General features: G+C 30.6%; 3 protein-coding genes across 5 annotated transcripts in view; all 3 read left to right on the forward strand.

Moving 5' to 3' along the window:
• LOC143914071 (uncharacterized) overlaps window positions 1–747 on the forward strand; it is an 83,338-nt gene extending 82,591 nt beyond the window's left edge. The window contains exons 13-15 of the mRNA XM_077434161.1: window positions 33–187; window positions 317–482; window positions 571–747. Of these exons, the coding sequence (XP_077290287.1) occupies window positions 33–187; window positions 317–482; window positions 571–747 (498 nt within the window). The remainder of the gene's footprint in view (window positions 1–32; window positions 188–316; window positions 483–570) is intronic.
• A 4,782-nt stretch (window positions 748–5,529) lies between these two features.
• Window positions 5,530–7,291, forward strand: LOC143914598 (MD-2-related lipid-recognition protein-like). Its single transcript, XM_077434869.1, has 4 exons — window positions 5,530–5,773; window positions 6,602–6,718; window positions 6,801–6,970; window positions 7,056–7,291. Exons 1-4 carry the CDS (start codon window positions 5,671–5,673, stop codon window positions 7,137–7,139), a joined length of 474 nt encoding a protein of 157 aa, XP_077290995.1. The 5' UTR covers window positions 5,530–5,670; the 3' UTR covers window positions 7,140–7,291.
• Window positions 7,292–10,507: 3,216 nt separating this feature from the next.
• LOC143914592 (echinoderm microtubule-associated protein-like 2) overlaps window positions 10,508–14,207 on the forward strand; it is a 70,239-nt gene continuing 66,539 nt past the window's right edge. The window contains exon 1 of one of the 3 annotated variants that reach the window (XM_077434858.1): window positions 10,508–10,769. The gene's annotated coding sequence lies outside the window, so the exon portion shown is untranslated. The remainder of the gene's footprint in view (window positions 10,770–14,207) is intronic. The other 2 variants (XM_077434859.1, XM_077434860.1) reach the window with 2 other exon arrangements.

Below are 14,207 nucleotides of genomic sequence, written 5' to 3' on the forward strand. Positions count from 1 at the left end.
ATAAATTTCAATTTTAATTAATTTTTAAACAGGGAATTAATAAAAGATTTCAACGGCTTGAATCACATGTCGTAACTCTAGCACGCTCTGTAGCACATCTTTCCAGTGAAATGCGCACACAACATCTAATGATACAAGAAATGGAAAATATACGAGGAGAAATAACTGCTTTACGAAATCAACAAAGGTAAATTTGAAACATCATCTTTTTTATTGCTAGTGCTCTAATGTAAATAGTGCTATAAAGGCAATAAAACAACTGATGATTCTATGTGTGGTACTGAAATTGATAATAAATCCTGATTTCCATTTACAGATCTCAATCAATGCCTCGTATGGATAGCAGTTTCTGCACAGTAAATGGTTATGGAGGGGTTGACGCATCTAGTCTGGCTAATCCGAGTAGAGTCAAAAAACTTACAAAGTTTTTTGGTGATGAGCCACCCCTTTTAAGAATGTTTCTGAAGAAATTAGGATATGAGGTTATTATTAAATATTTTTTTGTAATTATACAACATAACTTTCAATGTACCATAATTTTTTTAATAGTATTTTTAAATTACTTTCTAGAAATATGCATCACTTCTTGAAAATGAAAGGGTTGGTGCTGCAGAACTTCCATTCTTAGGCGAAGAGAGATTACGTGCCCTAGGAGTTCCTTTAGGACCACGACTTCGAATACTTCACGAGGCTCGGCTAGCCTTACCTCCGACAAATACACCTCACACAACTCTGTGCATCGTATAGTATTCTGATATATTTAACATAGAAAATTGTCGTATGCTATTTTAAAGTAATTAAATTAAGTAACTATTTCTCAACAAAAGTTTCAACCGTATAAGCTTTGGAAATAGTGCAATTAAATAATACGTATTATTTTATTTGATTGTAAATTTTATTTTTAAATGAAGAAATTATATGAAGTGAATAATGTTGTAAATATAATTAATATATTTTTATACATTTTATATTTTTATAATCTATTATATGTAAGCATTTGTTGAAATTAGTCAAATTTATTCCATATTATGTGAAATGAATAATAGCATAACAATAATGCTTATCCAAAGTCTGTTGGAGTTTAACAAGTACCTTTTAAATTTTAAAGTGCAATAAGATCATATGATATTTTTACAGCTTTTGAGGATAATTTTTATTTTTATATAATGATAGTGAACGCAACAAATGTATAATATTATCTATGAGAATCATTTAGTACTATAGTAATTTCAATTTTGACTTCTATATAATACATTGTTGGGTACAAGTAGCTTGGCTAACCAACTTTGTAATGTACATTGATAAGTCGTTCGGATGAGACAGTGTATTTATTAATTTAAGAAATACTTGTGTAATTCGAAATGTGAAACACACTTAATCTTAGGTAAACAATTGATTGTTTTCATTGAGTCCAAAAACTTATTGTAAACATTGCTTACAAAAGAATTTTCATTATAATTTCTGAATGGCGGTCTATGATTATAATATTTAATTTAATATACATTTTATTAATAAATAATCAGTTATTGCCAAAGAATAATTGCAATATATGTGTAATATCAAACCAAGTTTTATAGCCCTTGTTGAAACCATGTATTTTTTTGTAATGCATTTCAAAATCAAATCACATGTGATCTCAGTTTCTATAAGTTTTTTGGTATTATTTTTGAAATAGAAAACGTAAATTACATATCAATACTCATTTTTGAATACATAATTAATTCAAATCATGACAAGAATCAAAGGGAAGTTAATTATAATATACGTTCATGTACACAATCGTCACTTTGAATTTTGAATTGAATCACGAAAAAATTCAACAGTACAATTTTAAAGACATTAAATTATTTTTATTATAGTTATATAATGTAACAGAATTATGGAAAATGTAAAACAATTTTGTAAATTTATAAGACTTTTCTGTAAAATTACCAATTCAAGTTATAATTAAAAACTATTTTATATTATTCTGCTGTTTGATTACAAAATATACAGTAATATTGCTATTTTTTAGTTTCTAATTCAATAAAATTGATTGAATACATACACAATTGAACCATACAGAGTAAATGCAGCCTCGTTGATTGAATTTTTTATATTAAATCAGGAATAATGTAATCAATCACCCGATAATGGTTTTATCGTCTACCCCTATCAAGTGCGATGTCAAATAACTAATAGATTATCTATCATGATCCGAAATTACTAATGAATATCATAAGTTTCTTGTAAAATCTGTAAATATTTTGATAAACTAAGACCTTCAATGAGGTTAATAGTGCTATAAGGTTCATATGAAATTAATTATCAGAACAGTAGACACCAACACATGAATATTATCAATTTAAATATGTTCTGAGTATCGGAGGTCATAATTGTGAGTATCGAAGGTCGCATTGTACTCAAGTTCATCAAGTACTTAAGCACTCTAACTGTATTGTTTATTATTTGAAAACAAGTCATGATAGCTTCATAATTAAATCTTTAACGAAAGTTATCTCATAGTGTAATAAACGTTTGTCCAATGCCCTTTGAGTAAAAAAAATACAATATTTTCAAGCTCTAAAGATAAATATATTTTATTTTACATAGATATATACCAGAAAGGCCTAACAGGTAGACCCCAATTCGCCTTCCTAGACAATTAATTACAAACATTGCAGCATTTTTATTACATAAATCGCTGTATTTCGAGAGGCTGAAGAACACAAAAATTTACAATTAATGAATGAATGAATTAATCCATTGATTTAGAAATCTATGGATTTAGACTTGCACATAAATTTTTACATATTGTACATAAATCAAATTCAGGTATTTGTGACAGTGGGTAGGATGATTTTTGCCAGTTTGATGGAGGAACCGTTTCAACGATGAAATCAGATAAATTGGCAAACTCTCATAAGAAACGACGGACTTGGAGTCACAAATATCCAAGTCTGACCAGCAGTATTGAAGATTAGCACAGGATCGAATCCGGGAACTTCTTCTTCACCTGCCATGTCCTCCCAGAACGTCGGCAACTAGATGTTTCATGCGTACTTTGTCAACGGCTGCCCTGAATAGTGCTCGGGTGCTGAGGCCGTACCACTGCCGAAGATTCTTTAGCCAAGATGTTTTCCGACTGCCCCGACTGCGTTGGCCTACGATATTCCCCTGGATTATTAGGCACAGGAGATCGTATTTCTCGCTCCGCATCACATGTCCAAAGTACTCCAGTTTACCCCACACTTTTGAGCACTTCGACAGGCTTTCCCATCAGGGCTAGCACCTCGGCATTGGTACGACGCGCCATCCATGAGATTCTCAGCATCCTTCTGTATGTCCACATCTCAAAGGCCTGTAGTTTTTTGCACGTGGCATCTGTCAGGGTCCATGCTTCTGTCCCATACAGAAGGATGCTGAAAATGTAGCATCGTAAAAGTCTAAGACGGAGTGCTATTACTGAGACCACGTGTGGTTAGGACATTTTTCAATTTTAACCCGGTAACCCATATGTAATATATAATACTAGTCTATGCATTTATGAGATTAAATATATCCATATGTTCATTTGTACTTACTTGATATTTAATAATGGTAAGAATAGTTATCCATATGGTTATCATATGTTTGGGAATCGGAAAAATTCGTACGTCATATTGTTTTGTTGGTTCCGATAGTTGTTTTCCTTTAAGGTGATACGAACTGTTAACAACAAAGTTCAATTCTGGTGCGAGTGTTCTTAATTTGCACGCATAGAAATATATTGTTTTGACTTCGATCAAAAATAATTAATAAGTGATTCCGCACATGCCGATAAATATATGAGTGTGTTACATATGCTAAATATTATAATCAGCATGCATCAACTATTACAGAATCATAATTGAATATATCTATCCATGCTTATTAAAATATTTCATTTTTGAATAATGTATAATACGTACATTGTTCGAATACTTATAGACATATGAACATGTGTATGAAATAGATTATTTCAATACGCAATATGAAGCTGACGTCGGGGTATGATCAAATTTAAATTTGCACAATTACGTTTGACCTCTCGCTTAAATAATTTGATTTCAGTTACAAGAAAATGTGAATTACACATTCCGTCTTCACTTTTGACTTGACACATATTTTTTGAGTATCATATATGTACAACAAATTTTTTAAACACTTTGAATGCTTAAATAATAATGTGTTATTCAAATTTTAGTTATAAACATTAAATAAAATAAATATATATGTATATTCAAATGTTTGTAGCAGGAATTAATTTTATTGTTATAAAAACAGGGCTGTAGGTCGGTTCAAAATTTACCGACTCAAACTCCGACTTTATCTTGTGATTCGATTCTGACTCTGACTCCAAACTCCGGCTGACTCCAACTTGACAGATTTTAGTAAGATGACTCTTCTTGCCAACGTATAAAATTGCTAGTAGTAAAAATAATAGCGATTTTCGAAATATAAAAGACATGCAACCCAATTTATTGAATTATTGGTAATGGAATTGATATAAATAAAAGGTATTACATATATAGATATAAATAAAAGGTTGATTTATTACGATTCTGACTGTGACTCCGCTTGAAATGCTCCAAATTGGCCCTGTATAAAAATATATACACTGCGATTGTACATATGGGGTTTTAAGATATATACGTAGAAATAATCTTTATTACAAATTACCATGAAATTTCCCTCCTTAAATAATATGATCTGACTCAATTTATATGAACTTCAACGTATATACACTTACTGTGAAATCTATTAAGAATATCTGTTATTCAACGATTTTCCTTTCTACGAGCCATATATGTACATATTTTGACCCTGAAAGTACACATTACATATTTTTACTATAATGTAAATTTAAAATCAGATTTATATCTTGGTTTCGATACTTGTTTTGTTTGAGATAAACCCAATTAACCTCATCTTGATTTGTTTATTTCTCGGAATATATATTTATGCCAACAAAGGAACGATAGCAAAATATGAAATGAAATGGATAATAATATCAACATAAAAACTTTTGCATACACTTCTAATTCTAATAAACATCTAAAACATTTATATCCTATATTCAATGTCACTTAATAAAATAATGCAATTATATGTATGTAATATATAATTTCGAAAGAGACTTTGTATGTATGTAAGTTTTGGTTCGTAGAATCTGTGACGTTATATTTAATAACAAACTAAATGACTATTCAAATAAATTTAAAACAATGCTTACTATTAGATTAACCATATTTAAGCGGTTTATATTACAAATACCGAGCGAAGCCGGGTAAAACCACTAATATATGATATAATGCAATTATACATATGTATGTATGTATAATATAATGCAATTATATTTATTTAAGTATATGTACATATGTACAGGTTCATTCAATGAATTCTACTGAAACTATTACAACCAAAACGACAAGTAATTAATCGTATACCTTATTATTTATAGTATATTTAATTAAATAGTTGTTGTGGTTTGTTTCTGATCGTCCTGTACTACGAAATAATTACTGACCAGAAATATGTATAACCGAGAAAGACCCGCATCTCACACCAATTGGTCACTGGCCGTTGATCGAATCACACACTTCTTGAGCATCCGACTTTAGTCAGTTTATTTTATTTTTATTTTTAAAGTAAAATCACTCAACATACATCATGACTTCAACACGTTTAGTATTGAGCATAGCTGCCTGCTTTTTGATTCTTGGAACATCAGTATATGGGGAAGTCGTCCAATATGAGAGTTGTTCTGATGAAGGTACATATATATTACATATTTAAAATCATTTTAAATTATAAAATAAGCAAACGATTTATTAATATAAATAATTTTATTTTTAGTGCATAATTATTAAAAACACTTATTTTAATCAAAAATGTATGTATACAAATAATGAAAAACCACTTTGAAACACAGTATTTATTTAAATAATTCAATTCATAGCGAATGTTACATTTTCAAAAACGCTAGCCATAATATATTTATTATCTGCACGCAACTTTACTATTTATTGTCAAGAAATTTTCTAATTTATGGTGTAATTCAAATATTTATTTAATCTTAGTACGCTGATCAAAATATTTATTGGATTTTAATAATATCTTCGTTACAAGAAAAATATGTGCCTAAATTAAACAATGCACATGCATACTTCAACTTAAACATGCTTATCTTAAACCTACCTACTCTATTTTTGAGAACTGTGCAATGACTCAATATTGTTAATTTTGAATACCATTAATTTAATAGAAAAGTTACAGCGCAATAGCACTTACATATATGATATGATAGGCTTTCATTTCATTTACAAATAAATTAACTTAAATAAGCAATATAAATTATATATTTATAAATTAAAATCACGGAGATCAATATAAGATGTAGTGAATAATATAAAAAATGTTTCAAAGTTCAAGCATTGAATCCGGTGACCTTTTTGATATGCAACAACAACAAAAAAAAACATGAACTCGATTGCCCAAGCATTACTTGATATCAAATAATTAAATTGCGTATTTATCTACGCCTCTCAATTAACGCTAAATTTAATAATAATAATAAAGATTAGCATAATTATTATTTCAGCAAACAGTTGCACAATACACGAAGTTAGAATAAGTCCATGCAAAGAAGCTCAACAGAATAAAGCGTGCAAAATTAAGAAGGGAAAGTCAGCTGCGGTTGAAATTGACTTCACTCCAAGTGAGCGGAATTTTGAAACAATAAATATATTTAGTATAATAATAAGCAATTTTTAAACTATAATTTGGTGCATCTTTTTAAGCATTCGACGCTGAAAAATTAACTGGAACTGCATTTTGGACAAGCAAAGTAGCGGATTTGCCCTTCGTCGGTATGGATACCAATGCTTGCAACTATGCAACATGCCCAATCGTCAAAAACCAAAGAACCACATATGACTTCAAACTGGACATTTCTCGGAAATTCCCCTCTGTATATACATACATATTTTATTTTTAAATTTTAATATTAAGTTTGTTTTTTATAAGCTAAATGATTACTTGATTTTTTTTTTCAGTCGACCTATGATGTAAAATGGAAGCTCGCAAACGACAATCATGACCAATGCTGTGTTATTTTGAAAATCGCACTTGTTAGATGATTCTTCAATCAGTATGAATAGTATAGAAACATTATATGTATTAAAATTTTAACTTCAAACATGACAACTTATATAAAATGTAGTTTAATTGTAATTATTTGATAGAATATTGTAAGATTTAGATTTAAATATACCATACCAAATTCAAAACACATTTTGGTTTTAATATTTTATATATAATATATATTTGAATTTTATAGTTATATTTCAACAATAATTTTTGTCATTTGTTTTAACTTCAAATGATATGTTGCCAAGATATTTAAAAAATAAACAAACTTTATATTATACATACATTTCCAACTGATTCGTCCTCAACATGAATAGAAAGGTACGAGTATTGCATATAATAAATCAATGCATCAAATATTAAGGGTGAAAACACACAGCAAGGAACGTGGCACATGGTTTTTTTTAGATACTTTTAAGAATGCGAAAAAAATGTAGCATGCCCCGCACATATTCATGGCACCATCCCAAAATCACCCCCTGGAGTGTTTTCGGTAAAATTGTATCCTTGCTTGACAGTGATCGATAACGGTGTATCCCATATTTGAAGAAATGTAAGCAAACCCCCACAGCGAGAAGTCAAGCACACGACGTGCCGTTCCTCCCTGTGTGATTTCGCCCTAAATCATTACAAAGCAAAGATTAAATCATTTATAACTACCAAATATAAGATTTGAAAAAAAAGGTTTAGAAATAACTATCGCCTATTAGGGAAATTTTTGAAATGCAGGTCTACTAATTGAAAGAATCAATCTTTACAAGGTTTTTATTATTTATTATTTAACTATTCAAAATGTATCAAAAATTTTTACAATTTTTCTGACTTCTTTGGTTGTTTTAGGTTCGTATGGAGAAATAATTTCTTATATTATACATGATTATTAACCCAAAACGAATTATGGAGAACTGTTTTATAAAAATATTTATAATACAACTAGTCTCAAATTAAATTTATTATTTGTTACTTTTAACGAAAATTAATTCACATCTTTGTCCATATATCAATGATGATACTTCTTACAATAAATTGGCATGATTCCCAATAACAATGTTTTAAGGAATAGCGTCTCACTTAATTTCATACTTCCAAGCTTGCTTACTAAATTAAATCTTATTTTTCATTTTTATTAAGATCCATATTTACATTCGCCTAAATATCATATTTTTTTTAGATTTGAAAATTAGATTGGTTGTTCACTTTTGTATTGGTTCGTCCATAAATGGTTTACCCCTCTTTTAAATTACATTAAATTTACTTCCCCTTCATTTGACTGAACTGCTTAAAATGAGTGACTTCGGTATAATGTTATCACAAAATACTTTATTTTTAGAAAAAAAATGAGTTCATGTATTTTTGATTATTTAATTTCACACTTTCTACAATCACCTTATCTACTTCTTATAATAAAAATAGGTGACCATTTTTTTGTGAATGAATACGATAAAATGTACTTATTTTATTTGTATAATATATTATGAAATTTTGTGGGAAAAAAACTAATATTTGATTCAGGTATGTGAATTTTGGGGACCAAATAAAATTTAGTTTATACTTAGAAATAAAATTCATTTATCAAGGATTGATGTATGTAGGTACTCGTTCTTTTCATAAATCAATTACAATTACAAGTCCTAAACTGTACCTACTGGTTACATTTTACAAATAACTAGACCAATGTCCGAAAAATCAATACTGTACTGGCAAAACCAGTAAATATGTATAATCACTTTAATTATATATACGGTGACAATATATATTTTTTGAGAAAATAAATGATCGTTTTATAACTTAAAAAAATGTTTTAAGCATTTATTATAAAATATTAGCATAAAAAATGTAGAGGTTTAAACAATCACATTTATTACACATTATTGAAATTGAAATGAAATCAATTTTGTCATTTTTCAGAAGAATGAACTATTTTTCAAGAATGCAGGCTCGTGCTTTAAAAATTAAAAAAATATATAAACAGCCCATTTCGAAGTTGCATTTGGTATAGATGCATGTTTCTAATGTGTCTATTTTTCTTTTAATCGGTCCACATATTGATCACTTATGTAAGTTATCATTAAATGGAAGCATTATATCCAGGGAGACATAAGGAAAATTCAACGATTCTTAAAATGTTTTCGAAAGGAACTTTTTTTTTCTGTGAAATATTCAAAAAATTCAATCTACCTATGTTGGCAGGGGCTGTTATTATTTTTGTCGCCATTCTTCGATTTTTTGATTTGTGACATAGCTTTTAATATGTACACGAAACCTCGAATAATTTGTCATCAAATATGTTTAAGGACCAGGACTAGAAATAAACAAACAGCTTTCCTCTTTCTCCGTCCAGGGAGAGATTTCTCGTAATAGGACCCATTAAAATACTTCGATTTTCTATTTCGTATGAATTTCATACTTCGATTTTCATGAAAGTTTTGTTCGCGTTATTTATGTAATCAATACAGGTTTGATAATATTTTTAGCGATAGTTAATTTTTCAAAATAAAGGACAAAAGGGCAATTTTAGAAAATAAATAAATATAAAGGATAGAGCAGTGAAATAATGGACTCCTCTTAATAAAGGACGTCAGCGTAATTATAAATCACCATCCCCCATTATAATTTGGCGTCTTTATGGACGTGCCCTTAGGATTATAAATTTCAAACCAGTGATTTTACATTCGTACAAACTCGAAATAATATATAATTTGGTATTAAGCTTAAACTTTCAGATATGAAATCTCGAGAAAAAAAAGGTATTAAGCTTAAATTTCAGTTCAATAAACCAAAAGGTTTCTGAGAAAAACATAAAAAACCTCGATCTTCTAGAGTAAAACTATTACTTCCGGTTCAGGTAAAAGTAGTTCAGGTAGTATAAATTTATAATTTCTATTACAGGTAAAAACATTTCTGTCTGACTCAGGTAGCGGTTAGGGAGGCAATTGAATTCAAAAACCATAAAAAAAGAGGACACCTATAAGGGAAGATACCATTTCCGGACAACTTAAAAATTCGAAAAAAATTTCAGTAACCGATACTAAGTTTCAGTTCGATAGGAATGACGGTGCTCAAAAAATCCCCAAAATACACAGCAACACACACATTTTTCTAGATCATAAAAACGTGATCAGTGATCGGTTTTGAGTTCGAATCAGTCAAAATCTCGAGTTCGAATTTTCGCATGATCAGAAAACTTCATATATTGTTACTACGTACATAGATAAAGTAAACTAGATACAACCAACCCTCTATATTCAAAGCTGAAAATGATTTAATTCGAAAATATGCGGCAAAAGTGAAAATAGTTAATTGTTTGGCCGACAGGTGTGTCCGACGCTTCCACCTGACAGCACGACATCCCCACCACACAGCAACGCATGCACCTGAGCGGTAAGCCTCGGTTATCGGAGTCGGACTGTCCCGCTGACCGGTCGCACGCCGGTCTCCAATTCATCACAAAACTTTCAAACTAGCCGGGGGGGCGGATTCCCGAAGTCGGGATACAAAGTGAGGAGTGTCAGCAACCGAGAGTCGACAACCCCACCGAGCCACCACCAGTCAAAAGAAGAACTGGAAGATCAAAGCGGCGCGCACGCATCCGGCGAGTTCCCACGCCCACGTACCTCCAGGTGAGAAGCGTTATCTCGAATACCTACATATTTTAGAGACCTTTCAGTGTTTACACGACTCGCGTGCGACGCGTCACTCGACGTTGCTACGGCCAAAATTTGAACGGTGGTTCGCGCCACATCTGACGTTTCCCGCCTCCGACCATAGACAATCACATGGCTCGCGATCGGGCACGATTGAGATTGGCTCGTGCGAAAGAGATGTTTGTGAGGTCAACGTTTCGCTTATCTCGCGTTGACCCCGCCGCCATTTTGCACTCTCGCACCCGACATTCCAATGGCGACGATCTGCGACACGGTGTGGTAGTAATATTAAACCGTTCGTTCAAAATGGAATTAATGCAGGGAAATCGTCCGTCAAAACAATGGAGGCGAACGTGAAAAATTTCGCAGTCTTTCGATAATAATCGCGAAACTAGACGATCAAAGAGGGGAGGCGAATACTCTCTTATTTAAATTACAGTTTGCGTTTTATACCTACATATGTATTACTATATACATAAATATAAAACCCCTTATATAATTATTTATTTTATTCTAAACAGACCATTGTGGCATAACAGGAATTCCTAAAGCGCCACAATGGTCAAAAAATAGAACACAAAAAAAAAACAAAATAACAATTAAACATAAACATAAATACATCCATACATAAACATAAAAAATAGCATTTAATAATAGCAGATAAAGTAAAAATATCAAATAAAATATAGCATAAGGAATGCCTTGCACCTACAGCCAGTTTCAATAAATATGTAAGAAACAACTACAAATACAAAACATCCCTGTAAGGCCCAAACGGAAGAGAGTTAATCAAAATTTCACTCATAAATCACAATCAATCATGAAAACAATGATGAGCGCAGACTACCAGATAAATGGGTTAGAGTAATTTCCGACAATTTACGCTCACTAAGGTGGAAAATATCACATTCAGTCTCGGCAGCAACGATTTCATTAAGAAGTCGAATAGCTCTTGGAATAGGAGCCATTCGAAAAAGGACTGTGCGGGCAGGAGGTACAGCCAGCAAATGATGATGTCTACCACGCACATATTATATATTATATACTATATACTATAATTATATATTATATACTATAATTATATATTATATACTATATACTATAATTATATATTATATACTATATACTATATACTATAATTATATATTATATATACTATATACTATAATTATATATATTATATACCAGTTGTTTCATCCGGCTTCGCTCAATATTTGTAATATAAACAGCTTAAACATGGCGAATCTAATAGTAAATATTCATTTGTTTTTTTATTAAATTTATTTGAATCGAAAAAAATATATATCGAATCGTCATAGAAACTTTGAACCAAAAATACTTACATACAAAGTCTCTTTCGAAATTATATGTATATATGTATTACTATACTATATACTATATATAAGTGCTTTTTCCCGGCTTCGCTCGGTATTTGTAATACAAATCGCTTAAACATGGCTAATCTAATAGTAAACATTTTATTAAATTTATTTGAATATATTCATTTGTTTCGATTCTACCACCCAAACCTTACATACATTAAACCTTACAAAGTCTCTTTCGAAATTTTATAGACCAGTGGTTTTACCCGGCTTCGCTCGGTATTTGTAATATAAAACTAATGTAAGCCTATTTATCTAACAGTAAACCTTCGTTTGTTTTTTGTTAAATTTATTTGAATCGAAAAAAAAAATATATATATATATATATATATATATATATAACGACAGCCAATCAGGAATCCCGATCTGAAACTGAAACAGGAATCCGGAACCGGAGTTGAAAAAAGAATAGGGATCCGGAACTTAAACAGGAATCGGAATCCAAATCGAAAACGGCATCGAATTCTATATCGATATCGTCGTCATAGAAAATTATATTTTTTCGAATCGTCACGGATTCTACGACCCAAAACTTACATACATACAAAGTCTCTTTCGAAATTATATATTATATTAAATTACCCTTCTCGAAATGTGGTATTTCCCCCTTTTTATTATAATTAAAGTCATATTGTGGAGATACTATCTAGACAGATTTATGTGTTGTATTAACTTTCACTACCTCCCCTCTCATTGTATGACATATGTATGTAATATGTAAAAAAAATCTAAAAATTTGACCCGAATTAGACAACTTCTAATTTCATTTCGCGATTAATAACATAGTGGGAAAACCCCTATTTTTAGAATTAATGTTTACTAATATAATCAAACGACCTTTGTTGATTGTTTTCATTAACCTTTTCTGTCAGTGCATGACAAACGCTACTCATTTTATAAAGCCAAAGAACACACACACGCGCTTATTATGCACTCGTTGCGATAATTAAATTGTTAGTTAGCACCGCATTCGTTTTAAAAGTCAAGATACTTTCTTTTTCACACGCTTGATAAAAAAAAGTACACATATATTATTACGTTTAAAAATAAGCGGGATTTTCAATAAGCAGTAATTGTCGTGAACTCTCGTGTAAAGTCCCATTGTCTCGTTATATGCCAGATTTTTCTCACAAACAAAAAGCCTAATTTAGCAGAAAAACTATTCACTTACTAATTATGTATATTCAAAATTAGATAATTTTCAATCGGTAAATTTTATTTTTAAATCAGGTAAGTTGACTAACTGCAGATAATTAAAATTTCGCACCAGCGTTAATGTATTAGTAAGTTCTGGATGGAAAGTTGAAAAGAAAGCACCTAGATAGAGTAAGCTTGCATTATAGAATGTACGCAATTTTTGTTAACTACCTCTAGGTATGTACATTGAAAAGAGAATGCCGTCTTGTAGTAAAACCTGCATTCATCAATGTCACTGCACAATTCACGATTTTCCACTCAATTAAAGTGTAATGTCATTACCTATGGAAGTAGAACATGCAAATCTGTGAGAAATTCCGTAAATTTTATTCCAAATCATCTGGTCTTAACGGAATTGATTTTTTACAACACTTTTCTCAAAAAAAAAAAAAAAAAATTATTTGTTATTTTATTATACACAATAACGCAATATGCTTTTATCGGTTTTTATGTACACAGAATTAAGTACGATATATGCTTCGGTGATCGAATAAATGCACTCAAGAAAGCTGCACTCTCGAGACTTCTAAACTTTCAAAGATGCTCAAGAAGAACTAACACAATAGAATTCCACAAAAGAGCGTCAATGGGTATTTGTATGTTATCCGAGGGTGCCAACCCTTGTTTGTGGAATTCTATTGCGCGAGTTCTTCTTAAGCACCTTTGAAAATTAGGATTTATCGAAACTGCTCAACTATTCAGTGCATTTTTCCGGGAACCAGATGCTTCATACGATGATTTGGCTATTATTTCATAGCTTTGTTATGTATATGTTCAAGCTTCTTTGGGTATGTGAACTCTTGAGATGGTGGACCTTCTATTGGGTTTACATAAG

This window comes from Arctopsyche grandis, chromosome 7 (genome assembly GCF_051622035.1).
Source record: "Arctopsyche grandis isolate Sample6627 chromosome 7, ASM5162203v2, whole genome shotgun sequence".
NCBI classification, from domain to species: Eukaryota; Metazoa; Arthropoda; class Insecta; order Trichoptera; family Hydropsychidae; genus Arctopsyche; species Arctopsyche grandis.

Coding starts and splice junctions, on each gene's coding strand:
- LOC143914598 (XM_077434869.1), top strand. CDS start 5,671: ATGACTTCAACACGTTTAGTATTGAGCATAGCTGCCTGCTTTTTGATT. Junction 5,774..6,601: donor TGAGAGTTGTTCTGATGAAG/GTACATATATAT, acceptor TTATTATTTCAG/CAAACAGTTGCACAATACAC. Junction 6,719..6,800: donor TGAAATTGACTTCACTCCAA/GTGAGCGGAATT, acceptor CATCTTTTTAAG/CATTCGACGCTGAAAAATTA.